We start from the raw sequence: 26,511 nt of genomic DNA, 5'->3' as shown, positions 1-26,511 counted from the left end.
GTATTATTGATACTCTGGTTGAGGAACACTGTAATCAGAATGTACAAGACAAGCTGAATGAAAGTTTTGAGGATTGTGAGGAAGGTTTGTCTGAACTTCCTAAGGAGCTTGCTACTTTACAAAGTTGGAGGAGGATAGAAGAAATTCTACCCTTGTTCAATAAAGAAGAGGGAGCAGATGCTGAAAAAGAAATCCCAAAACTCAATTTGAAGCCTCTACCTGTGGAGCTGAAATACACATATCTTGAAGAAGATAACCAGTGCCCTGTTGTAATATCTTCATCTCTGACCAATCATCAAGAGAAGTGTTTAATGGAAGTTCTCAAGAAGTGTAAGAAAGCAATAGGATGGCAAATATCTGATTTGAAAGGCATTAGTCCTTTAGTTTGCACACATCATATATATATGGAGGAGGAAGCTAAGCCAATTCGTCAATTTCAAAGAAGATTGAATCCTCATTTACAAGAGGTTGTGCGAGCTGAGGTGCTGAAGCTACTTCAAGCAGGTATTATCTACCCTATATCTGACAGCTCTTGGGTGAGTCCTACTCAAGTGGTACCAAAGAAGTCAGGGATCACTGTAGTTCAGAATGAAGAGGGGGAAGAAATCACTACACGTCTCACTTCAGGGTGGAGGGTGTGTATTGATTATAGAAAGTTGAATGCAGTAACCAGAAAAGATCATTTTCCATTGCCATTTATTGATCAAGTTTTGGAGAGAGTCTCTGGCCACCCTTTCTATTGTTTTTTGGATGGGTATTCAGGGTATTTTCAGATTGAAATTGCTGTGGAAGATCAGGAAAAGACTACTTTTACATGTCCATTTGGAACCTATGCTTATAGGAGAATGCCTTTTGGTTTATGTAATGCACCTGCTACTTTCCAAAGATGTATGTTGAGTATCTTCAGTGATATGGTGGAGCGAATTATGGAGGTTTTCATGGATGACATCACCGTATATGGAGGTACATTTGAGGAGTGTTTAGTCAATTTGGAAGCAGTTCTTCACAGATGCATTGAAAAAGACTTGGTGCTTAATTGGGAAAAATGCCATTTCATGGTACAGCAAGGAATTGTCCTTGGTCATATCATATCTGAGAAGGGTATTGAAGTTGATAAAGCAAAGGTGGAGCTTATTTCCAAATTGCCATCCCCAACAACTGTAAAAGGAGTAAGGCAGTTCCTTGGCCATGCAGGTTTTTATAGGAGGTTTATAAAAGACTTTTCAAAGCTTTCCAAACCTCTTTGCGAGCTTTTAGCTAAGGATGCTAAGTTTGTATGGGATGAAAGATGTCAAGATAGCTTTGATCAACTGAAGAAATTTTTGACAACAACTCCAATAGTGAGGGCCCCTAACTGGCAATTACCTTTTGAACTAATGTGTGATGCCAGTGACTTTGCTATAGGAGCTGTGCTTGGTCAAAGAGAAGATGGGAAGCCATATGTGATCTACTATGCAAGCAAAACATTGAATGAAGCCCAAAGGAATTACACAACTACAGAAAAAGAATTGTTAGCTGTGGTATTTGCCTTGGACAAATTTCGTGCTTATTTGGTAGGGTCTTTCATCATTGTTTTTACTGACCATTCAGCCTTGAAGTATCTATTGACAAAGCAAGATGCAAAAGCAAGGTTGATAAGATGGATTCTTTTGTTACAAGAATTCGATCTTCAAATCAAAGATAAGAAAGGAGTTGAGAATGTGGTGGCTGACCACCTCTCAAGGTTAGCTATAGCACATAATTCTCATTCCTTACCTATTAATGATGATTTTCCTGAGGAATCACTTATGTTCCTAGTCAAAACTCCTTGGTATGCTCATATGGCTAATTATTTAGTCACTGGTGAAGTTCCAAGTGAGTGGAATGCACAGGACAGGAAGCACTTCTTTGCAAAAATCCATACTTATTATTGGGAAGAGCCTTTCCTTTTTAAATATTGTGCAGATCAGATTATAAGGAAGTGTGTGCCTGAGGAAGAGCAACAAGGAATTCTAATCCATTGTCATGAGAATGCATGTGGAGGTCACTTTGCCTCTCAGAAAACAGCTATGAAGGTGTTGCAATCAGGCTTTACTTGGCCATCTTTGTTCAAAGATGCCCACATCATGTGTAGAAATTGTGATAGATGCCAAAGGCTTGGCAAGTTGACAAAAAGAAATCAAATGCCCATGAACCCTATACTGATAGTTGAATTATTTGATGTGTGGGGCATTGACTTTATGGGACCTTTTCCAATGTCTTTTGGTAATTCTTACATCCTGGTGGGGGTAGATTATGTTTCTAAGTGGGTTGAGGCAGTCCCCTGTAAGCAAAATGATCATAAAGTGGTTCTCAAGTTTTTGAAAGAGAACATTTTTGCAAGATTTGGGGTGCCAAAAGCTATAATCAGTGATGGAGGTTCTCATTTTTGCAATAAGCCTTTTGAAAGTTTGTTGGCCAAGTATGGAGTGAAGCATAAGGTAGCTACACCTTATCATCCTCAGACTTCTGGCCAAGTTGAGCTAGCAAACAGGGAGATAAAGAACATACTGATGAAAGTGGTGAGTACAAGCAGGAAGGATTGGTCTGTTAAGCTTCATGACTCATTATGGGCCTATAGAACAGCTTATAAGACTATTCTTGGCATGTCCCCTTATCGTCTTGTCTATGGTAAAGCTTGTCATCTCCCTGTAGAAGTTGAATACAAAGCTTGGTGGGCAATCAAAAAGCTGAATATGGATTTGATAAGGGCTGGGGCAAAAAGGTGCTTAGACCTTAATGAGATGGAGGAATTGAGAAATGATGCTTATATCAACTCCAAAGTTGCAAAACAAAGGATGAAAAAGTGGCATGACCAATTGATTTCTACCAAGGAATTTCAAAAAGGCCAAAGAGTTTTACTCTATGACACAAGACTCCATATTTTTCCTGGAAAGCTTAAGTCCAGGTGGATTGGTCCATTCATTATCCATCAAGTACTTAATCATGGAGTAGTGGAATTATTGAATTCTGATGGCAAGGAAACCTTTAAAGTTAATGGATATCGTCTCAAGCCATATATAGAACCGTTCAAATCAGACAAGGAGGAGATTAACCTCCTTGAGCCTCAAAAAGCCTAAACAAAGAAGGGTTTGCTGGACTTGGTTTTACCAAAGTCCAAAATTTTTGTAAATTTTGTAAATTTTAAAGTAATATTTCTACTTTTGATCTTAGTTTTTGATCTTAAATTGTATGTTTTTGTGTAATTTCATCTGTTTGAATGATTTCAGATGGGAGAAATTGCAAAGAAAAAAATCGGGAAGAAATTGGAGCCGAAACAGAGCTGAAACAGAGCAAAAACAGGGGAGAATAAGAGCTCTGCGAGATTTCGCAGCCAAAGAGGATTTCTCTGCGAAAAGGGTTTTTTGTTGCGAAACCACTTCGCAACGCTTTTGAGCCCTCTGCGAAAGTTTTCGCAGCTGCGAAACAGGTGTTTGGCACACGAGTGCCACTTCGCAGCACAGGAACCCCAATTTCGCAGCTGCGAAGTGCTCTGCGAACCACTAAGGCTTAAAAAAACGCCATTCCGCAGCACTTTCTCAGCGATTTCTCTCTTGCGTAGGATGTTCCGCAATTGCGAAACAGGTGTTTGGCACACGAGCGCCATTCCGCAGCACAGTGACTCCAATTTCGCAGCTGCGAAGTGAGCTGCGAAAGCGATTTTTGAATCCGAAGTGCCCAAATTTGCTGCGGAGCCGTTTTTCTTCTGCGAAACCCCAAATGACCTTTCATATTCTTATAACCGTTATAAATACCGGTCATTTGGGCTGCGAATCTATTTCAGAAAAGGGCAAAAATCGCAGCGACAGACCGTTCGTCTCCTCTCCATAGTCCGACGCCGTTAGCAGCTCCAATCGTCCCCTCCGTTCATCGCCGCCGTCCTAACCCTCGTCGGCTTGCAATGGCACGAACCAGGGGCGCGAAGTCTTCATCCCCTTCCACCCGAAAGCGAACGCCGCGGCCAGAAACCGTGCCGCCGCCGGCAAAGCCCTCGCCAAAGAAGAAGCAGGCCAAACCACCATTGCAAACCCCTCCGGCGAGGCGCTACCTTACCAGGTCAGGGGGCCGGCCCCTCCAAAAACGAGCTAGGGTACAAAGCTCGGAGCCTATCGATTTAACAGGGCAATCCCCTGTTCCATCCCCTGTTTCTTCCCCTGTTTTGTCCCCTGCTGCGTCTCCTGCCCCGTCTCCAATTCCATCTCCGGTGCCATCTCCGGCACCGCCTGCGAAGCTTCCAGCAATCCAGCCGCCGCCTGTTGTGCCTCAAATTCCATTCGAACCAGCTCCGGAAGCGGTGATTAGGCGGCCAATTCTAGCTCAGCCTCCAATTGAAGGCAATTTGGATTGCCGAGACCGGCCATTCCATTCGGAGCTATGCTTTGACATAGCTGCTTTCCAGCTGCGCCCGGAGCTTGAGGAAACATTCCAATTGCTGCGAAGATACCGAATGGAGCAATTTCTGACACCACGAGACTTCTTCTACCCCAGAATAGCAATGGACTTCTATCAATCCATGACTACTCGACAGGTCAGGGATCCTACCTCAATTCATTTTGTTATTGATGGTAGGCATGGTATCTTGGGGGCTCGGCAAATAGCTGAAGCTTTGGGCATTCCATATGAGCCCAGTCATTTCGATGACTTCAGAGCTTGGGCCAATCCATCTCAGCTGGAGATGGTGCATGTTTTGTCTGGAGGAGCATCCAGAAACCCGTATCTGCTGAGGGGGGAACTACCCCCAAAGATGTTCCTTATTGATGCCCTGTTGAGGCATAGTATCTATCCCCTTCAACATTGGACTCAGAGAAGGGGAATTATGTTGGAGACCCTGTTTAAAATGTCTGAGGGCTATTATTTTGGCCCTCACCACCTAATCCTGGCAGCCCTTCTTTATTTCGAAGAGAAGGTGCATAGAAAAAAATTGCAAAGGGCTGATTCCATCCCCCTTCTCTTCCCACGACTGTTGTGCCAAATTCTTGAGCACTTGGGATTCCCAGCAGAGCCTCAGCAGGAGCAAAAGAGGATCTGTAGAGAGATTTTTACTTTTGAAAAATGGAGTAGCATGACAGCTTACAAGGTGGAGCAACAAGAGCTTCCACAGCCAGTTCAGGCTCTACCTGCCAGGAGAGTATCCCCACGCTTCATACCTGAGGGTATGCCTGCAGCCTCTCCCTCCATGGCCAGTGCATCTCCAATTCCTCCAGCAGCCCCTGCTTCAGCACAGCCTTCCACATCAGCCGAGCCTAGGATGGCCATCCCTATCTCTGAGTATAGGGATCTATGCCAGGCATTGAAGACATTGACAGCCTCTCAGAGCAGACTTGCTCAAGAGATGGCAGCTTTGAGATCTCAGCAGCAGCAGATGATGGCTACTCAGGCTCACCATACTTTCATTCTGAGGCAGCTTCAGCAGCATCTTGGCCTCCCATCAGCTGAGGAGGAGGCCACTCCTACCACCATAGAGCCAAATGCCCCTCATCAGTCAGCAGCTCCAGCTTCAGCAGAGCCATCTCCATAGGCTATCAGCTTTAGCATTTTCTTCCTCTGAACATTTCTATATCTTTAATATATTATCTTTTTGTGTATTTTGTTTTGGTTAGTCTTTTGTGAAATCTCCTATATTTTGATAATATATTTGTGGAGATTCTTTGGATTGTTGTATTACTCCCTTTTTATAGCTGTTCACAAATGAGTAAAGTAATACAAAATCTAATTTTTGTTGTTAATTCTTAGCATCAATTTACTCTTTCTCCCTTTGCTCACATTGTTTATTCTTTTTGAAACATGTGGTTTCTCCATTCAATATTCGAAATTGAAATCGATCAGGAGGTACCACTTCCTCCATTTATTTTTGATCACCCATATCACATTGAGGACAATGCTCAGCTCGGTTGGGGGGAGATGAAATGAGGAAGGAAGTTTGCTAAGTTGAAGGAAGTATGCTAAGTTATTTTGATATTTTAGCTTTGTCTAGTAAAATAATTATGTTATTTGGATAATTCAGTTGTGCCTAGTAATTTAGTTGTAGTTTTTGCTTATTACTACAATCTCCATGGATTTTGAGGAAAAATTTTCGAATTAAAATAGGAGAAACTGAACTTTTGCTTTGCATCTAACTTAGAGTTTGGATTATGCTTGCTAAAGTGGTTCAATTGTTGAAACTTCTATTGAAATCAAATTTAGTCTTTCCACTTTAAGCTATTCACATACTGTGCACAATAGATTCCTTTTATAAAATGAGAAACTATTTCCCCCTTGACTTAGAAAATTTTGGGACTTGATATCTTTGACCTCATTTTAATGATATTGAGACACCTTATGAAAGGCCAATGAGCCTTTGAAAAAAAGAAGAGAAGAAAAAGAAAGAAAGCAAAATGCTTGCTTGCCTTGAAACCCGAGCAAGGTCTTAAAGGGTATATGGTGAAAACCTTTGAAACCTGATGCCCTAAGCCTTCATTGGTTGGGAGTCATCGGCCTCAATGCTCGTTACAAGGGTGGAAAGGTGGAGTTAGCATTTGGTAGGCAAAAAGGGTATATGAAAAAGTCCGGGGTGAAATCCGAGGAGCTAGTGGTTGAAAGATCCTTAAAGCTTGATGCCCTAAACCTTAATTGGTTGGGAGTCATCGATGGACCCCCGTTATATGGACAAAACAGAAAAGAATGCCCCTTAAGCCTGTTGCCTTAAAAAAAAAAAAAAAAAAAAAAAAAAAAAAAAAAAAAAAAAAAAAAAAAAAAAAAAAAAAAAAGTGTGTTCTCTGTTTATTGAATTTGGTCAAGTTTGCTAAAGTGTTGAAAAGAGATAGGTTGGGGGGAGAGATTAGTTTAGCATGCTATATTTGGAACCTATCATATTACACTTAGATTTTTGTGGAAGATTAAAGTTTGGTTCTTTGGAAGTGAAAATGATTCTAAAACTTCAATTTGCATAATGCATTCCCTTGATCAGTGGTATTTAGCAAGGTTTTTTGATTTCTCTTGTTGAAATTTGAAGTTACAGTTCTTTAATGTTCCATGTGAGAGTTTTTCAGTCATGCCTCTTAAATATTTTTTGGAAGTGATTAGCATGCTTTGTAAATTATGGTAATTTTGTTTTGTTTTTCTCTCCTTCATTGCTAAGGGACTAGCAATATGTCGGTTGGGGGGAGTGATTACTACTCAAAAAGTGCTATTTGATAGCCTTTTAATTAATCCTTTTAAACACTTTTGAGTAGTAGTTAGTGCCTTTTAACCCAATTAGCATGTTAAGGCTCCTTGCAATCAATTATAATCAAATTGCCTTAAGTTTTGGTGTTTTGATAGCATTTTGACCACCAAAGCATCATGAGATTAAGGAGAGTGATATGGAATCCTTAGAAAGCTTTGGGAAGCTAAGAGGCATGAAGAATCACAGCCTTGAAGCTCTTATGCCATAAGCAAAGTGGAAATGCAAAAGGGGAAGCAAAGAGGATTCAGCCATGGAACACTCTTGATGACAGTCACTGCGGCTAATTTTGGAGCCCTTCCCGAAGTCTATTTCCTGCATACAATATGTCATTTGAAAGCTTGGGAAGTCAACAATCCAATGCCTCAAACCGTGTGCAATTTGGATCTGAGATGAGGAAGCTACAGCCGTTGGAAGATAACTGCTCCAAGCTGAAGGAAGGAAGACTTCAGTAAAGTGCTGCGAAATCACCATTCTTGTTGCGGAATGGTTTCGCAGCCTTTTTTGCACAGTGCTATGGAGTTCCCCTGAAGCTTTGCGCCGCGATGGAAGACAAACACCTCAAGTTGGAAGTTCACTTTGCAAAGGTGTTGAAGCAGCTGGCTGCTATGAAGGAATTTCGCAGCTCCTCTTGTGCACCTGCGAAATTCCGCAGACCTCATCTTTCACCTGCGAAGTGGTCCTTAGTGCTTCCTGATATTTGTAATCGACTCTTGGAGATATTTTTCATTAGATTTTTGTTGCTTAAATGCCTAAATTCTCCTTGTAAGTCACCAATGAAAGATTTCCTTAGCTTTTAAGTTAGGAATTTAGCAAATTACCAGGGGATAGCTGTAATTGGAATTTTTGGTATAAAAGGGAGCCCGAGGAGCCTGTTCTGAGGGTGTTCTGGTTGTTGAACTTTTTGTAAATTCCAAAGAAAGAAATACAAAGAGCTTTAGCTCTTGACTGCCTTACCTTCTCACTTTGTATTTTTATATTTTCACTAAGTTATGCACTCTCTGAGGAATTTTCCCCAGAGAATGAGTAGCTAAACCTCTTAGTTCCTTGGAGTTAAGGTTGCCGGGAAAGGTTCCAAGTGCAAGAATCAGAAGCTTTGTGGTTTCAGCTATGAATGAAGAGTAAGTGTGTCCCGTGAATGGTTTCTAATGTTTTTAGTTAACTTAAAACACCTTGGAGTCACCTGGGCCAACACTTGGTAAGGCAAGTGATCTCTAACCGTGGAGATGCACTAGTTTACCCCTTGCGAGCCTCTGGTAGGTGACTTGAAGGTAGGATTTTCTAGAATAGCCAACACTTGGTAAGCTTTTGGACTCTTAGGAGACATCCATTAGTTACCTCTTGCGAGCTTTTGACGGGTAATCCAAGGTTAAAGATCACCTTGAATGGTAAAGGCTAGTGAGAGGCTCAAACCATTGCAAGTTGTATCAGTGAGAGAATTAAAGCTGAAATCCAATTGAGGGATGCATTTATGCAGCACCTGTTAGAGAATTGACTTTATGTTAATTCTCTAATGTGAGGAATTGAACCAAGTGACCGGAGCTATGCTTTTGCATGAGGAACCTCCCCTGTATACCTGAATCTCCAAGGAATGCTTTTCTTCTTAAGTTATTTTCATCACTTGTTGTGTTGTTAATTTAAGTCCATACCTTTTTCAACTAAAGTTTGTGTTTTATTTCTTAAGCTAACCTTGAAATGAAACAACACCAATTCACTTTGAATTGGTATCATTTTCAACTTGAGTACCCTTCCCAGTGGAACGATCCTAGAGCCACTATGCTATAGTAGCTTTGTATTTGCTACCCTAGTTCATGGTGTTATAGGTTATAAATATTGTTGATTACTCTCGCCATCAAGGAGCACCAGCTGGACATGAACCAGTTGAGACACCAATTAGGCATGAATCACTGACACAACTAGTGCTCGTATCGGCTGGGAGTGGAAGAGGATGGTGATGAGAATAAGGAGGTCGCTGCTATGTTGTCCTTGAGGTCGTCGATGGTGGTGCCGCCATGGTGTTGATGTTGATGCTTGCGTTGTCCGCATTGGAAGTACCCATTTCCAAAACTGAAACCATGGATAAATGTTTGATCTTTGGGTGGATGCAGACGTGGAGGATGAGCTGAAGGTGGTTTGATATGGTGATGAGTTCGGTGGATGGATGATAGAAAGATGAAGATGGCCATGCGCATAAGGCTCCATGTATGTGGGAAGACAGAAAACGAATGGATGGGGAATGAATGAGAGAATAGATAATGAAGGGTGGTGAAGGAAGTGGGTTTAATGGATACATGAGAAATATATGGTGAGTATAGTGCCGAGTTTGAGCATCTCCAAGCATTTTGATATGGTTCAAATGGCTCTCAAACATCCAGAAATTCCCAACAGTATGAAAAATGGTTCTCATGGTGCTCTCCCAGAAACACCCCCACCCAAGATGGCCAACCTCAAACGTAATGCCCAACACTCCAAAATATACCAAAAACATAGGAGAAAGTAAACAAAAACAGAGCATGCACAAACATAAATGATACTGTTAAACCTAACTCCATTTCATAAAGATCAATGGGCTGGATATAGGTGGAACCAAAAGAAAGCAAGAACGTAATCTTCAAAACCTTATTCAAGCATCAAGATGAACCCAAAATCGGCGGGAAATAAAATAGAACAAACCGAAATAGGAAATGCAAAGCATGCTAAAATCATACCTGGACCAAAACGACAGGCTCTTCCTTTGCTCAAACTCGGAATGTCCCTTTCTCTTATCTCTCTCAGCTAGCTCTGCTTCCCTTCCTCCACGTCTCCTCTTAGTTGGGTTTTTCTTCTTTTCTCAGCCCACTTCATAACCACCAGAAAAACGAAAAAAATCTCTCTCTATGTCCTTCTAGCTTGCTTCTCCTCCAAGCTATATTTGTATCCCGTCCCATCTGGGAGCCCAATAGCTCACCCATCAATCCTCTTTGGTTGCCCCAAAAACAACTCACTTCTAAGGTAGTCAGAAAAAGAAAAAATGAAGAAAGAAGGAAAAAAAAAGAAAATGCCTCCATCCGAGGGGGCCTACAAAATGTTTTAAAACAATTATGCATTTACACACACAAAAAAAAAGGTATCATGGGAAGTTGTTTCATGCCATAAATAAACTCGAACAATTAAATCTATTGGACAAACAGATTCACATAACTGATGTAGTTTTTCTAAAATTTATAATATTGGTCCTTTCAAGCGAATTCTAAGTCCTTAGATATATATTTTTCAATTAATTCTAAAATTTGATAATAATAATAATAAATAAATAAAATCATAAATCCATGACAGAAGTGAAAACAACACATTATTGGGCCATGTTTCGTTTAGGCTTTAGCGCATTCAATTTGGGGTGTACCAAAATCTTTAAATTGAGTTGGGTGGTCTCTGGGCCTAACCCAACCCAATTCAAGCTGGTTATGTTTAATTGATTAAACCCACATAAACCATCTCCACCATCCTTGTGGTCCACGCGCCCCAGAATCGCGTGCAGTTTACGCACCTCGAGGGCACTGGCTTTGAAATCGGATTCGAACTTTAAAATGTGACCCGTATGGCCCTGAGGGTTTTAGCTTCTCCCTCTGCTCTCATTCTGCTCTTGGGTTTAGGGTTTCTCTCCAGAGCTTTCTCTCTCTAGAGCTCAAGAAGCATGGACAGGTACCAGAGAGTGGAGAAACCAAGGCCTGAGTCCACCATCAACGAGAACGAGATCAGAATCACTGCTCAGGGTGTCATTAGGAACTATATCAGCTATGCCTCCACTCTTCTTCAGGTGTTTTATATGTATAATATCAGGGTTTTTCTACTACCTTTTGATCATTTTGTAGTGGTTTCCTTGTTCCCTTGGCTTGTATTTCTGTATTTATCTTGTGGGTTTTAATTTTTCTCAAAATTTTTTATAATTTTTGTGGGTGGGATATGTTTATCTTACATGGGTTTTGGTTGGTTTTTTAATGGTTGGATAATATGAGTATGTTGTTAGGTGTTTGATTTTTCTCACATTTTCGGCCTGTTCTTGTATGGGGAGGTTTGTTCTCTTTGATGGGTTTTCTACGATTTTTATTTATTTATTTTAAATAATGGTTGACTGATGTGTATATGTTTGTTTGTTTGATTTGTTTGGTAGAATTCATGCTTCCCTTTGGTGGGTTTTGATTTATTTTTGTGATGATAGATATATGGTATTCCTCTATTTTCCCTTTGATGAGTTTTTGACAATATGAAAATTTTATTCAGTTCTTTTATCAACCTTTTGTTATTGTCTTTGTGGTTGAATCTTTTAATTGATTGATCATACTGTAGTGCATCTGATTTTTATGGTAGTACTCGCCTTCATAGTTGATGCATTTTGGTGGATCATTGTAATGGTTGTGTGCTTCACCTCTTTTGGTCATCCAATTTTTTTAATCTTCTAATAATGTAGTTATATATTGTGGTGCTCTTGTTTAATTTCTGGCTATTTTGCTCCAGTTGTTGATTAGGGATTGTGGTAATAGCGGCTTTTGTTAAAAAGTTTGAACATAATTTTGTTTAGATTTTGAAAATAAATTTTAAGTAATCAACAATTTCATGGAAGTCACACACACACAGACACACCTGTGATGATACTGTTTTTTATTACTTTTGTCTACAATGTTTCATGCACAAAAAATGCATGAAAAGTAAAATTGGCATTAGCTTGCAGGGGGCTTGACCTTTTGATCCCATGGAGGTGGGATGTTCTCTGTCGTTCTCCATTTTGTTTTGTACTTTTCAGTCATTTTTTGGGTGGGACCTTATCAATTGGTATGTCCATTTATCATCAAATGTGGCTGATGGTACTTGTGGTCAATAAAGTCAAGAAATGCATAACATGTGGACATGTTGATCTGCCTGTATTTGTTGCATGGGATGGGCAAAGTGATTTCAGTATTTAAGTGCACTATTGACATTATAAGTTCTTGGTGGTTAGTTATGGGTATGACACATGATATAGGTGTGAATCATTAGCATATAAAGTGCAATTATATCTCCTTTTGTAGAAAATGAAATTTATTAGAGCAGGAGAGAGAATCACCAGCGATGTGAATAGGAAATTTCCTCTTATGAGGGCAAGACATAAAAAGGAAAAGGAGAAAACCCAAGAGACTACAAATTCATGTTACATGTTCTATGCATCACTTGATATATGGCTAAGTTATTAGACATTTAAGACTTGGCTAGGTTTGCATGTGAAGTTGTGAAGTTTAGTTGATGATGCCATGTGGTTGCTTAGTTTGGACCAAACCTAAATTGTTGCATTACATGCTATTTAGTTTCATCATAAATTACCAGATTTCTTCAATAATCAATATAAGACAAGAAAGAATCAAACAGTGGTAGCACACACCTAGATAAAATGCCTGGGCACACATGATGATTTTTGTGAACTTCATTGTTAACAGAACTTCTTTTGTGATTCCATATATGTACTGGAGACATGATTGATTGTTGTTTTAAACATTTGGCATCTATGGGTCAGCAATTAGTGTTAAAGGCAATAGGGATATGTGCCTTTGGGTACACATTATGTGGTGGATTGGTAATTCTTAAAAGCAGCTAATGGTATCAGCTGCTTCCAAGTCTCAGTTCAGCCCCTTCTGCTCATGTATTGCAAGGCATAAGGGACATGAAGATCTGGCATCATTCTCGCCTTCTTATAACCAACAATCTGCTTATGGGTCCCATCTTAATGGCAGAAAGTATGAAGGTGGGTTGCAGCCACCACAGCTGTCATAGCTGTTATGGCATCTCTTGAAAAGAAAACTAATTCAAATTTCTAATTTCTTTCCCAGTTTTCCTTCTTGAGAATCTCTCAAAATCTATTTCTAACCGGTACCTACCATAATTGATGTAACAAGCAAAATTTTAGTTCAACCTATGATTAAAGCAACATAAAGTTTGGAAATTTAATGAAATCTAATAAAACTATGAATGGGATGATATCAATCACACACCTTTCAGCCATGTGTTCATCTAAGGATATGTTTTACTTACTATAGTTATTTGAATGATTTGTCTTTTCTGATTGTGCATTATCTCCTAAAATGAACAGTGTTTTTAAAAAGAGAGTATTTTCCACATCATACCATGTTTATAGGTTGATAAAACTTACTGAAATAATTAATGACATTAGCATGTTCAACTCTAGTGTTGATCATGTGACATATGGGTTAAATTTTGTATCAAGAAAAAAAGAAAAAAAAAAGGGGGGCACATTATTATGTCACATCAGTTCGACCCTATACCTAGAAAACAACCACTGCTTATCTACATCCACCACTATGACTATAAGTGATTGGCATCATTGGCATTATGTGTTGAGAACATGGCCCAAGGTCATACAGTGCTTGTATGGGGCAGATTTATATAATACTTTTTATGGTTTTGCTTGTGCATAAATTGAAATTCATTAACTGTGTTTCTGCTTAAATCTTAACCATTTTAGGAATTTAGTTGCAATATACTGTAAAAATTCAAATGTACCTCATGTCCCACCATTTTGTAATTCCTAATATTGTCAAATCTGGCACTTTTTGTTTCTAATTCTGGCACAAATACCTTACATCAATGCAACATGGTTTTTAACAATGAATTATGTTGAGTTGGATCATGTAATCTGCAATGTAGGTATAGACTGAGATTATTGCATGGTGATGAGGCAATTTGGTTTATGAAAAAGTTATATTAGCAGGGAAAATTTGCACAATTGCTTGGAAAATGCACTGCTGATTTAATGCAGATTAGGGTCCTAAAAATAGTATGATCGCCTTAATTGAAGTAGCCATTTTAATCTCTCTCTTTTTTTTTTTTTTTTTTTTTTTTTTTTTTTCTGATAAGCAAGTGAGAGACATTTTAATCTCTTATCAAGCGAAAAGCTGATTATTGGGCATCCTTTTCAAATGCACTTCAAAGTCTTTGGCCTATTACCTTGCATGAATTGATCTTTTGTGACTGATGTGATGACATGGTTGGTCAGACATGCATTTTGTTACTGTAGATGGTAGTTTGTGTCTGGACTTCTTTCCACATAGATGTGCAACCGAGGTGAGGCCTAATTGCCCATTATCATCTGTGGATGGTATGATACCATATCATTCGTTGTGTTTATGTCCAACTTAGAGTTGCATCAAAGAAATTGTGGCATGTTGAGGTTTGTTGTTAGGATGAGAAGGTTAAGTATGGTTATTGTTGTTATTCTTTTGAGAATGATGGTGATAAGCAGGAATTTTTTCAATATGTGCTGTTGGTAGACTGAGATACTGGTAAACCTTTGATGGTGGACTAGCTGGTGGTTTATATTTGTTAATGCTGATTTATCCAACTTTTCATTCTAGAATGATGTAAGAGAAAGGAAAAATTTATGCCAATGACCACAATGAGCATCTACAAAGATATTAAGATGATAGTAGGGCCATGGACCCATGCTTCCTTAAAAGGGTAGGTGATTGTAGTGGAATTTCACATCCTAAACCAGTTCTCATGAAGAATGCTCATTCAAGTTAATACTTTTAGCTTCAACATGGGAGAATATGAATGATTAATTCTAGTCAAGAAAGTTACCAATATTTTGAAGATTGGCAATGGACAAAACTCAGGTTGCTCAGGAAGTGGAGTTAGTTGCTGGCAGTTTATGGAGTTCAACAGGGGTTTGGTTCGACTTGAAAATGGGATGAAAGCTGATGAAAAATAACTTGAGGATGCAAGAGTTGGGATAAAAGAACTTCAACTTCCGTTGTGTACCATTCAGTTGTAGATTATGTTATGCATTATTTTATCCTAAATAAGTAAACCTTGATGAGATTTCAAATTTAAAGAGGAGTGATTTCTTGCTTGCATCTTCGCTTTCCTTCTTGGTTGTCGATATCCCTGTCGAATGTGGACTTACTCATATTCAACCAACAAGTAGCGCTAGAATCTAGATTTGAGCTCTACAGCCTTACCAAAGATATTTTTAAAATAGATGGAACACAGATTCAGGATTAACAGTGTTTTCCATGCATGTTCATGGTAGGCAGCATGTGCTCCAATAGTAAGATCTGAAGAGGATAGCAAAGATCTTACACTTTTTTTTTTCCTTCTTATAGAGGATAGCAAAGAGTGTAAGATCTTTGCTATCCTCTTCAGATCTTACTATTGGAGCACAAGTGGCCTAGCTATTATGGTTCAATTTATATGTAACATATAATTGATTGCAAATTATAGTTACATAAGTGTAAGATCCTCAATAAGAAGAAAAAAAAAAGAGTGTAAGAGTGTAAGATCTTTGCTATCCTCTTCAGATCTTACAATTGGAGCACAAGTGGCCAAGCTATTATGGTTCACTTCACAGGTTCAGATGCCCTCACAAAACACTGGGGAGGGCCTATCTTGTTGGGCTGAGAGCTGAACCTTGCATAGCCGCAAGTCAGTGGTGCTATGATGCATCATGTGGAATTAGCTTGTGGTCAAGATTTTGGGGAGGGTATAATGCATGTATTTTCTTTGGACGCCATGTGGTGACTTTGGGATCTTCAAACACGGGAATTTGTGCTTGCATCTTAATTCTATATATTGTGAACCTGCTGGTTTGGACCATTTTTTCAAAACATTTTCTGTTTTTCTGCTGAAACTGCTTCTTTATTTTCTTGACATATGTTTACACAAACATGGGGGTTGAGTTTCTTAGAGATGAGATATCATCTTTATATTTTGTTAAACATCATCACCAAGGGTTTGGCTAAGCTCAGGGGAAGACCTTTGATGGGCATGATTTGCGTCAAATTTGAAACCTGAAAGAGTGTTCTGGACATGTGAATTAGATAATAAACACAATAGTATCATGTTTATGGTCTTTTTTCTGGTTTTTTGTGGATGAATGTCCCTACTTTTTCATTCTGTGGTTTGTTGCCATTTGTATCATGATCATAATGGCTAGATTTTAGTATTTGTCTGCACAAATAGATTTTCATAATATCTGGTGATAATATTTTTATTCATTTTTTAAGTCTGAAACTAACTTCTGCTTTGCACTATGATTGGTTGTGATGTTATATTCAGGAAAAACGTGTGAGGGAGATTGTGCTGAAGGCAATGGGACAGGCAATCAGCAAGACGGTTGCAATTGCAGAGATTATAAAGGTTCCAATCATTGCTTCTCAAAATGTTTTTTCTGATTATTTTTCCTCCTGCTTGTGTGTTTTGTTTCTCAATCACCTACAAATCCTAGTCTAATCCCATTTCTGTATCCCAAGCAGAAGAGGATCCCAAGGTTGCATCAAGATACTGCCATCAGCTCAGTAAGCATAACTGATGTATGGGAGCCCATTGAAGAAGGGCTTGTACCGTAAGTTCCTAGCCTCATCTCTCCAATCTCCAAATAAATTTATATTTTGACACTCTACTTATATGTGAGCTTTAATGTCTAATGCAGTTTGGAGATGACTCGCCATGTCTCAATGATCTCAATCACCTTGTCAACCAGAGAGCTAAACAAAAACTTACCAGGGTAATTTCGAATTCCTTTGTATGTTATGTGGCTAAGTTGCTGTTTGGAAAGCAGATGATATGAACTTCGTCAGGAAGAGCTATTTGTTCAGCCACCAGTATGGTGCCTGCTTCCAGAAAATCTGGAAATTGCCTTCACAAAATGCCTGTTTGCTGCTGGCCAAGGATTTAGTTTGTCCCTACTGTTCTTGCACACCTGGATTTTGCACAAACCCATTGCCCGCTTCATGTGCTGCCTAAATTCCCTTCCTTTCTTGGTTCCTCAACTGGACTCTGTTTGCCTAGCTATAAATAGAGTTTTTTTGTCCACAGGTACCAAGCTCCATATCATGTGGAGCAACCAAAGTCGCAGTACCATTATCAGCCACAGAATCAACCTCGACAAGCTGCTCGCCCACCATATAATGCTGTGAATGAAGGTGATGCCAATGACAAGTTGAAATTCAGTTATTATTAGATTGCTATTTGTCAATAACATGCTTGGAAATGTTGTGATTTTTAGATTCATATGGCCGAGGAAGGGGTCGTGGCAGAGCAAGAGGGCGTGGTTGGGGTAGGGGTGGGTATGGAAATTATCAAGGTATTGGTTTTTGTGCATTGCCCTGGTTTTTAGTAATTGGATATATCTTATATGGAAGTATTTTCTTATTCAACCTTGTTAACTTCTATATTCTTTTTCTGGTAGACAATGGCGGTTACAATGGTGGATACCCCAACTGGGGCCGAGGTGGAGGCCGAGGCAGGGGTTGGGGGCCCTATCGGGGTAAGTTTCCTCTTTATGCACAAACATTAGCACATGCATAATGTTATGCTCAGAGGGACGCATCCAGGCCTACTTCAGATGTTAGAAGAAAAGAATGAAACAAATTCATTTGGATTAGGAGTCTTTGTATTTATGCACAAAAGGGAAGTCCTCTCGGAATTGTGAGCATGTGGGAAATTGGAAATAAATTTAAGGTGTTTATTTATGTGTATGACAGGTGCTGGATATGAAAGAGGCAGGGGTGGAGGGGGCAGAGGGTATGGCCGAGGTCGAGGAAGGATGGGTGGCGGGCGTGGCAGGGGTGGTGGCAACCAGGCATAGTCAGGGGATCAGTGTGCCTTTTGCTCTAGCCGAATATGCTTTTGCCTAAGCGAGACACAGGGTTAATGTTAATGGAAAACTTATAAAAAGCGTGATAAAAATGTGGGTTGTGGCGCATTGTTAAGAAGTGATTTCCTTCTGTTTCTTGTTGATGATGTGGATTTGGGCAAAAGGGGTTGTTTTTGTATTGTCTCGTTTTTTTTCCCTTCTAAAGCGAGAGCAAAGTTGGCCACTTCTCTGATTGCTCTGTAAATCATTTTCACCTTCAGGTTTGTCAATCTCCCTATTGTATTTATATAGCCAGACCTCCTATAATTTTTTTATTCCTTAAATGCATTCTGCTCATATTATGCATTTATGCTCTCTTTCAGTCTCATATTTGGTACAATCTTTATGGGCTTGGTAGCCAATATTAAGGCCTAATCCACACTTACAAACTACCCATGGGCCCAGCATTGGCCCAGTTGCAGGACATATGGATAAATGTTGATCAGTAGGTACAAATAATGAGACTGGTCATAAAACGAAGGAAGCATTTTGTTAGGTAATAAATAGACCCATGTTTTGAATATGAATTGTATTTGAAAGTGAGAATGTGAGAATTTTAAACAAGAAAACCCATGAGTTGTATGATGTCATACCCCATTTTGTTTTGGCACCTACTCAATCTAGAAGCACACTCTTGTGGGATTTTTCTCAATAGTACGGTAAATTAAAAAAGTTATGCTTAAATTACTGTAGTAGAAGAAGTTATTACAAATATACGGTAGGTTTTTGCCACATAGGAGAGAGGATTTGCCACTTAGGAGAGAAGAGAGAGGGTGAACGAATAAATTTTTTTTAAAACCAAAATCATCTTTTCAAATTTCAAAAGTCAAAAAGGGAAATCGTCTCTTCAAAAGACGAGTTACATGAAAAAAAAAATTTAGTATTTAAAAAAATTCCCCATTTACAAGGGAACTCGTCTCTTCAAGAGACGAGTTCCCATGGGAATTTTTTTTTTTTTTTAAATACCCAAATTAAAAAAAAAAAAAAAAAACAATTCCTCAAGGGAACTCGTCTCTTGAAGAGACGAGTTCCCATGGGAAAAAAAAAATTTTAAATATTTTTTTTTATAAAAAAATTCCCAATATAAAAAAAAAAAAAAAACAATTCCTCAAGGGAACTCGTCTGGGAACTCGTCTCTTCAGGAGACGAGTTCCCTTGTGGAATTTTTTTTTTTTTTTTAAAATTCCCATAGGAACTCGTAAGAGACGAGTTCCCTTGTGAAATTGTTTTTTTTTTTTTTTTTTTTTTTTTTTTTTTTTTTTTTAATTTGGGAATTTTTTTATAAAAAAAAATATTAAAAAAAAAAAAAAATTTCCCATGGGAACTCGTCTCTTCAAGAGACGAGTTCCCTTAAGGAATTGGTTTTTTTTTTTTTTTTTTTTTTTTTTTTTGAATTTGGGTATTTAAAAAAAAAGAAAAATTAAATTTTTTTTTCCCATAGGAACTCGTCTCTTCAAGAGACGGGTTCCCTTGTGGAATAATTTTTTTTTTTTTTTTAAATTTGGGAATTTTTTTATTAAAAAAATATTTAAAAAAAAAAAAAAATCCCATGGGAAGAGTTCCCTTAAGGAATTTTTTTTTTTTTTTTAATTTGGGTATTTTAAAATAAAAAAAATTCCCTTGTGGAATAATTTTTTTTTTTTTGGGAATCTTTTTATAAAAAAAAATATATTATTATTATTATTATTTTTTTTCCCATGGGAACTCGTCTCTTGAAAGAGACGAGTTCCCATTGAGGAATTGGCTTTTTTTTTTTTTTTAAATTTGGGAATTTTTTTATAAAAAAAATATTAAAAAAAAAAAATTTCCCATGAGAACTCGTCTCTTCTTCAGGAATTGGTTTTTTTTTTTTTTTTTTTTAATTTGGGTATTTTTTTAAAAAAAAAAATTAAAAAAAAAAAAAAACAATTCCATAAGGGAACTCGTCTCTTCAAGAGACGAGTTCCCTTGTGGAATAATTTTTTTTTTTTTTTTTAATTTGGGAATTTTTTTATAAAAAAAATATTTAAAAAAAAAAAAAAATCCCATGGGAACTCGTGTCTTCACGAGTTCCCTTGTGGAATAATTTTTTTTGGGAATCTTTTTATAAAAAAAAAATATTTAATTTTTTTTTTCCCATTGAGGAATTGGTGTTTTTTTTTTTTTTTTTTTTTTTAATTTGGGAAAAAGAACTCGTCTCTTCAAGAGACGAGTTCCCTTGTGGAATTATTTTTTTTTATTTTTATTTTTTTTTGTAATTTGGGAATTTTATTTTTTTTTTTTAAAATTTTTTTTTTTTTCCCATGGGAACTCGTCTCTTCAAGAGACGAGTTCCCTTGAGGAATTGTTTTTTTTTTTTTTTTTTTTTAAATAATAATTTGAGAATTTTTTAAAATATATATATATATATATATATATATATATATATATATATATATATATATATATATATATATTTAAAAATATATATATATTTTTTCATGGAACTCGTCTCTTGAAGAGACGAGTTCCCTTGTAAATGGGGAATTTTTTTAAATACTAATTTTTTTTTTTTCATGGAACTCGTCTTTTGAAGAGACGATTTTCCTTTTGATTTTTGAAAAGATGATTTTGGTTTTAAAAAAAATTTATCCGTTAATCCTCTCTCCTCTCTCCTCTCTCCTAAGTGGCAAATCCTCTCTTCTATGTGGCAAAAACTACCGTATATTTGTAATAACTTCTTCTACTACAGTAATTTAAGTATAACTTTTTTAATTTACCGTACTATTGAGAAAAATCCCACTCTTGTGTCTCTTTGTCCTATAAACGTGTCCAGGTTCATTCAAGCCCTCTTCAAACGATAAATCCCATTTATTCATATTATAATGTAGCCAAAATTCACCAACTTTATCTCTTGCTCAATTGCTAGTGTCCCTATGAATTTTGGATTTTTTTTTTTAAAAAAAGAGAAAATAGTGATGACTTGTAAAATATAAAACCTTTTGAAAATTCATATTGGAAAGGTAATGATTTTTTTAAAAAATTATGGTATTAAAAGAATTTATTACCTTAAATTTTAAAATAAATTTTTAAGGATTATTGAAGTAATTATATTTTCTATTAAGGAAAAAAAAAAAAAAGCCGAGACCAAAATGATGTCCATCGCCCTTCATCGTTGCTTTGAAAACACACAAAATTTACTCTTAGACTTCCTCTTCAAAGCCCATGAAATTTTACGTAATAGTAACTCTTGACATTTTCGGTAAAGCCTATTTAATTGTTCAAACGTTGAGAAGAGTCAGCTGTGGTCCACATCCCATACAACCCAACTAGGCAACATGCCCACGGTATTATGCCCCGCACCTGCCCTCAATGCCCTTACATTTTTATTTGACTCTTTTCCATTTCACTTTCCAATTCTCGGTGCCCACGAAATCCTCTTCCATTGTGTTTGATTCTTATTTTCATTTCAAATAGATTTGCCTTTTTCGATGGAAAAAAAAAAAATGCTTTTCTAAATAAGATTATGATTAAAATCAACTGTTTATATATGAAATGTCTAGATAATATTATAGGACGGTTTACAACCTAGACACGATCGTCGGTTATGTTGTCACTATAAACTCCACGACATCATAACATAATAAATATGAAATGAGTATCATTATCAGTATATTACAAAAAAGTTCATTTCCTTGTTTAGATCGATCATCCCATGACAGACAAACCCTCATTAATGATAAAAATATCTAATTGGTTAGCATACAACGAACGCTCAAATAATAGACACTTCAAACATTCACTCTTTGAAAAAAGAAACAACCATAAAAATGAAGTTAATGTTACAAGCCAATTAAGTAAACAATTTATTCGTCGAATTCTCTCGTTTAGAATCATTGTTGACTTGATCGTCAGAAAGGGATTTGACTTAAGCGACATTTCCCTCCTATAACCTTTTTCTTGACATGTTGCAAGAGAAAAACCTTTCGAGGACGGCCCCAAGTTAGAATAAGGCCAAAAGAGTACGAAATAATTCTATACAATTTTCAGACAAGAAATATGTATTTATTATTAATTAAAATTAGTCCTATGTGCATTGAAAATAGAGTTGAATCTGTCGCTATTTATGGGCTAGGTTCACCCATGCCCCCTCCCACCAATGCTTCCATCATGTTCTTAACCCTTCATTTTGCTTTTGAGAAAAAACTAAAGAAAGGATTTACCATTATCATGTTTTGTGGTGGGAGCTTTGTCGCTTATTTGTATTGGGTGTACAACAATTCAATCTCTTAAAAAATAATGGTTTAAGATATGACCTCCAAGATTATGTGTGTATATTGTAAATATTGTCCTAAAATTGGTGTTATTATGCCCCATGATAATATACTTTAATATAAAGAAATTTAACTTAATATCAAGTACTAATTGGTTGTCAATTGAGATGATTACATCGTTTAATTTAATAATTTATTCTTAATGGTAGAAAATAAAGATAAATAAATTTTAAAATAAAAAAATAAATTTTAATAAAAATTTATAAAATTATATATTTTTATAATATAATATATAGGAAGAAAAAAATTTAAAAAATTTATTTAATTGAAAATTTTATTTTTCTTTACTTTTATGAATTTTCAATTTTCTTCCTTTTTAATTTATTTTTTCTTTTTGTTTTTCTATCATTTGTTTTTGCAGTTTTCATCATCCAAATAACATCTCATGAATGATTTGCAATTTTTGTCTTATCATTTTAAATTTTAATAATTTTTTTTTATTTACATAGATTTTGGATTTTTTTTTTTTGGTAAAAAATGGGCAGGCGTGGCCGCGTGGAGGGGTGGATGATAATGGTTATATAAAAGGATAAAAAAAAGGATTCAATGAGAAGCCACGTATGAGAGAGCTTTTAGCCAATTCTCACCGTAAGAGGCCTAAATGATTGAATGAAGGTAGACATACGCGCTGTCCCAATCCATTGAATATTCCCATCAGATTAGCGTCTATATATTGACCTCTTCTCTCTACGTCTTTCTCTCTTAATGTACAGAGTTGGAGGCAGACAATCATCTCCTAATTTTCTTTCCCCAGAAAGTGAGAGAAAATGGAAGAAAGCTCAAGAAGGAAGAGCTCAAGAAAAGGAGACAAGGACCCTTTTTGTGTACTTCATAAGCTTCCTTCTGGCGATACTCCTTATGTTCGAGCCAAACATGCTCAGGTCTGTTTTTATTTATTTATTTATTTATTTTTATTTGGGTGCATGAATTGATTTTTCATTTCTAATGATGGAATTTGCATACTAATATGAAAATTTGCCCATTTTTATTTATTTTCATGTCTATTTTCTTGTAGATGGATAAAATTTGCCTGTGATATCAAAAAGTTAGAAAGATCTCTGCCAAAGTTAACTCATTTTGTTCTATATAAATGGATACTTATAGAATAGATTTGATATGATTTTGTATAAAGCAATAAATTTGAATAATTCTAATATCATTTTATTAAAAAGATTTATAAGAAAAAAAATCATCATGATTTGATTTGGTATCAGAGTCGATCTAATCGAGTGTTTTATAGTTTTTTTTTTTTAATTATTAAAAAAGGTTTATTTAACAATTAAAGAAAAATAGATTTTATTTTCGAATGTATGTAATAATAAATTAAAATTTATCATTTGATATATTTCACTTAATATTTTAAATAGAAGATTTATTTTAAAAATCTTAAATATTTCTAAGGTTGAAGAGTAGCACAAGCCTCATATTCAAACTAATTAGGCTTAAGAAGATTTAATGAATTTTTGTTTACTTTAATTCCAAATATTAATTAAAGTTCCTATTATTGTTGGAATATCCAAAATATGGACATGAGTGGGTCCCAACAACAAGATTGGTGGTATTAATAGGAATCTCCTTTTGTTGAACATGACACCCATCACACATTCATCGAAGTCATTTGGCTGAACAAGAGAAGGAAGAAATGGCCAATGTGCTCAATAATTTATGGAAAAGAAAACTTATCTCCACCTATATTTTCTACAAATCCGGAATTTAGTGAAAATGTTTTATTTGAAAGTGCTTTTAAAAGAATCACTTGTCAAGTGTTTGTATGAAAAACATTATAAGTGATTTCAACGCTACATGTGATTTTTCATATTTTTAAAAGTCTTTCCTAAATTTGACTAAACACCTTATTTTTGTTTTTAAAATCACTTATAAAAGTAAAAACATTTTTTAAAATCGTTGTTAATCATACTTAATCCTTGTTTTAAGATATCATGTGAAACATGTTTTCACTTCAAAAACCCAATTGCTATTTTGGTATATTGAGTAGGTTTTTGAATTTCAAAGTTTAGCAAATACGACTTAATTTTTTGAATTTAAAAATAGTTATTAACAAAATAATGATGGAATAGAAAATATAAATTTAAAAATATGTTTATATAACTAAGAAACCGAGAGTTTTATTTTACACCTGAGTAAGTACATTACATTTGAATAGGGAATGAGAATGAAACATTTATTTTATTTTTAATTTATTTGGATTATTTATTAAAAATAATAAAAATAAAAAATGGACCAAAATTCACTGTGATTAATCAAGATTTTTGATACCTTTGTTTTTTTTTTGGCTCTTGTTGTTATTCCCACCAGCACTCTTGAAGATATTCATGCAGGGTTTCATCGACTTGGGGCCATGGACAATGACATTAACACTCTTGTGTTTATGCATATGAAGATAGGGTTCTAGAATTTGTAGATATTATTCTTTCTCACTTTGACAAGCTTCCTTTTATATCATAGTGTGCTATATGAAAAATAATACATTAACATCTTTGAAAAATAATGTTAAAAAATATTCAAATTTTCTCTTTAGAATATGGCATCTAGTAAACTTTGGCATAAAATGTGGTCTACCAAAATGCTAATTATTGCTAAACATAAGTCATAAATTTTTGAAATAAGTTGTCAAATTTCAACCTTGCAATTAGCATTGCCATAATTCATTGGTGAAGTTGCTTCTCACGATCCAAATTAACTTGACATGCATCATTTGTTCGTTATCTAGCGAAAGCAATATGTGTTATGGATTAATATATACAATTTTCTTTTGTTGAGTCTTTATATTCGGTGTATAGAATGACCATCATATCCTATAGATTATCATGAAATTAATGAGTAATTTTTTGTTTTCATGATTTTTCATGGTAGGACAGCTGGTTGAGAAGGATCCTGAAGTAGCTATAGTATTGTTTTGGAAGGCAATAAATGCAGGAGACAGAGTAGATAGTGCACTTAAGGACATGGCGGTAGTGATGAAACAACTAGATCGAACTGAAGAGGCCATTGAAGCCATCAAGTCTTTTAGAAGCCTTTGCTCCAAACAGGCACAAGAATCACTTGATAACGTCCTCATTGACTTATACAAGGTGCACCAGCTAAGTCTTTTTCCACAACAAGTTATGCGCAAAAACTTCTCATATATTAATAATGGAAGTCAATATTGTATGATACGTGTAGAAATGCGGGAGAATAGATGAACAAATTGATTTGCTAAAGCAGAAGCTGAGGTTGATATACCAAGGAGAGGCCTTCAATGGAAAACCCACCAAGACTGCTCGCTCCCATGGCAAGAAGTTCCAAGTTTCTATTAAACAAGAAACTTCTAGAATACTAGTAAGTTCCCTTTAATGAATGTAAGTTTTTCTAATCAAGTTTAAGGCTCTATTCGAAATTAGCTTCATTTACATTTTGAACCTTATTGTCTATATATTTCCCTTATTTATGGAGCCCGAGTATGAGGCCATGTGAGGTAAGGCATTGTTGGCCTATTACTTGATAGCTTTATTCATGGAAATGAATAAAAACCAAAGAGTGCAACAAAACTATACAACAAATATATTATACTTAACAACATTTTGGCTTATATCACAGGGTAATTTGGGTTGGGCCTACATGCAAAAATCCAACTATATGGCAGCTGAGGTGGTGTATAAGAAAGCCCAAATGATAGATCCTGATGCAAACAAGGCTTGTAACTTGGCCCTCTGCCTCATCAAGCAGGCCCGAAACACTGAGGCCCGTTCGATTCTCAATGAAGTATTGCAAAGTAACATTCCAGGCTCCGAAGATTACAAGGCCCAAAATCGAGCCCAAGAATTGATGTTAGAGGTAGAGCCTAGGTGGCTACCGCCATCGACGAAGATGAAGATTGCAAGATTTGATCTTGAGGATGATCTTATTGATGGGCTTGAGAAGTTATTGAATGAATGGGCTCCATCTAGAACAAAGAGGCTTCCAATCTTTGAAGAGATATCTTCATATAGAAACCAATTAGCATGCTAAGGTTTCGTTTAAGCCTAGTTGGGTTATAAAGTATATATGGAGATGATAAATTGGAGGGTGTATTTATTATAAATAATGGACTAGAAGACGTAAATTCTTACAAATAAAGGTCATTTTTCTAGGATAAACCCTATGTTTGGTGCATTCATAATTTTTTATGATCACTTTGAATCATGGAAAAGAAGTATCAATGAAAAAAAACTTATAAAGAAGAAGATTTTATTTGTTTTGTAAAAAAATACCAAAAGAAAAAGATAAAAGAATTTACATATATTTAGATTGCTATTTCTTTGTATGAAAATGGATAGAATGTGAGGGATATGATAAAAAAA

At 36.2% G+C, this 26,511-nt stretch overlaps 2 protein-coding genes across 3 annotated transcripts; both read left to right on the top strand.

The window, feature by feature from the left end:
* The first annotated feature begins 10,806 nt into the window (after positions 1-10,806).
* LOC117917316 (ribonuclease P protein subunit p25-like protein) lies at positions 10,807-18,187 on the top strand. Of its 2 annotated transcripts, none has more exons than XM_034833546.1 (8): positions 10,807-11,015; positions 16,301-16,381; positions 16,498-16,586; positions 16,674-16,748; positions 17,060-17,166; positions 17,250-17,327; positions 17,433-17,510; positions 17,728-18,187. In XM_034833546.1, exons 1-8 carry the CDS (start codon positions 10,893-10,895, stop codon positions 17,829-17,831), a joined length of 735 nt encoding a protein of 244 aa, XP_034689437.1. In that variant the 5' UTR covers positions 10,807-10,892; the 3' UTR covers positions 17,832-18,187. The 2 variants fall into 2 exon arrangements, with proteins under 2 accessions (XP_034689437.1, XP_034689438.1); XM_034833547.1 differs by lacking the exon at positions 10,807-11,015 and adding an exon at positions 11,521-12,971.
* Positions 18,188-22,768: 4,581 nt separating this feature from the next.
* On the top strand, positions 22,769-26,307 carry LOC117919009 (protein SULFUR DEFICIENCY-INDUCED 1-like). Its single transcript, XM_034836016.1, has 5 exons — positions 22,769-22,786; positions 22,885-23,052; positions 25,051-25,263; positions 25,355-25,510; positions 25,769-26,307. Exons 2-5 carry the CDS (start codon positions 22,939-22,941, stop codon positions 26,177-26,179), a joined length of 894 nt encoding a protein of 297 aa, XP_034691907.1. The 5' UTR covers positions 22,769-22,786; positions 22,885-22,938; the 3' UTR covers positions 26,180-26,307.
* Positions 26,308-26,511: the final 204 nt, after the last annotated feature.

This window comes from Vitis riparia, chromosome 7, assembly GCF_004353265.1.
Source record: "Vitis riparia cultivar Riparia Gloire de Montpellier isolate 1030 chromosome 7, EGFV_Vit.rip_1.0, whole genome shotgun sequence".
NCBI lineage: Eukaryota > Viridiplantae > Streptophyta > Magnoliopsida > Vitales > Vitaceae > Vitis > Vitis riparia.
Note: the sequence above shows the minus strand (reverse complement) of the source record. Positions and strands in the feature narration are given on the sequence as shown.

Bases quoted from the DNA above. Each gene is read 5' to 3' on its own strand.
- LOC117919009 (XM_034836016.1), top strand. From the start codon at position 22,939: ATGGAAGAAAGCTCAAGAAGGAAGAGCTCAAGAAAAGGAGACAAGGAC. The intron at 25,264-25,354 runs GTGCACCAGCTA...TGATACGTGTAG, and splicing joins TCCTCATTGACTTATACAAG to AAATGCGGGAGAATAGATGA. The intron at 25,511-25,768 runs GTAAGTTCCCTT...CTTATATCACAG, and splicing joins AAGAAACTTCTAGAATACTA to GGTAATTTGGGTTGGGCCTA.
- LOC117917316 (XM_034833546.1), top strand. From the start codon at position 10,893: ATGGACAGGTACCAGAGAGTGGAGAAACCAAGGCCTGAGTCCACCATC. The intron at 11,016-16,300 runs GTGTTTTATATG...TGTTATATTCAG, and splicing joins ATGCCTCCACTCTTCTTCAG to GAAAAACGTGTGAGGGAGAT. The intron at 17,167-17,249 runs GTGATGCCAATG...TGTGATTTTTAG, and splicing joins ATATAATGCTGTGAATGAAG to ATTCATATGGCCGAGGAAGG.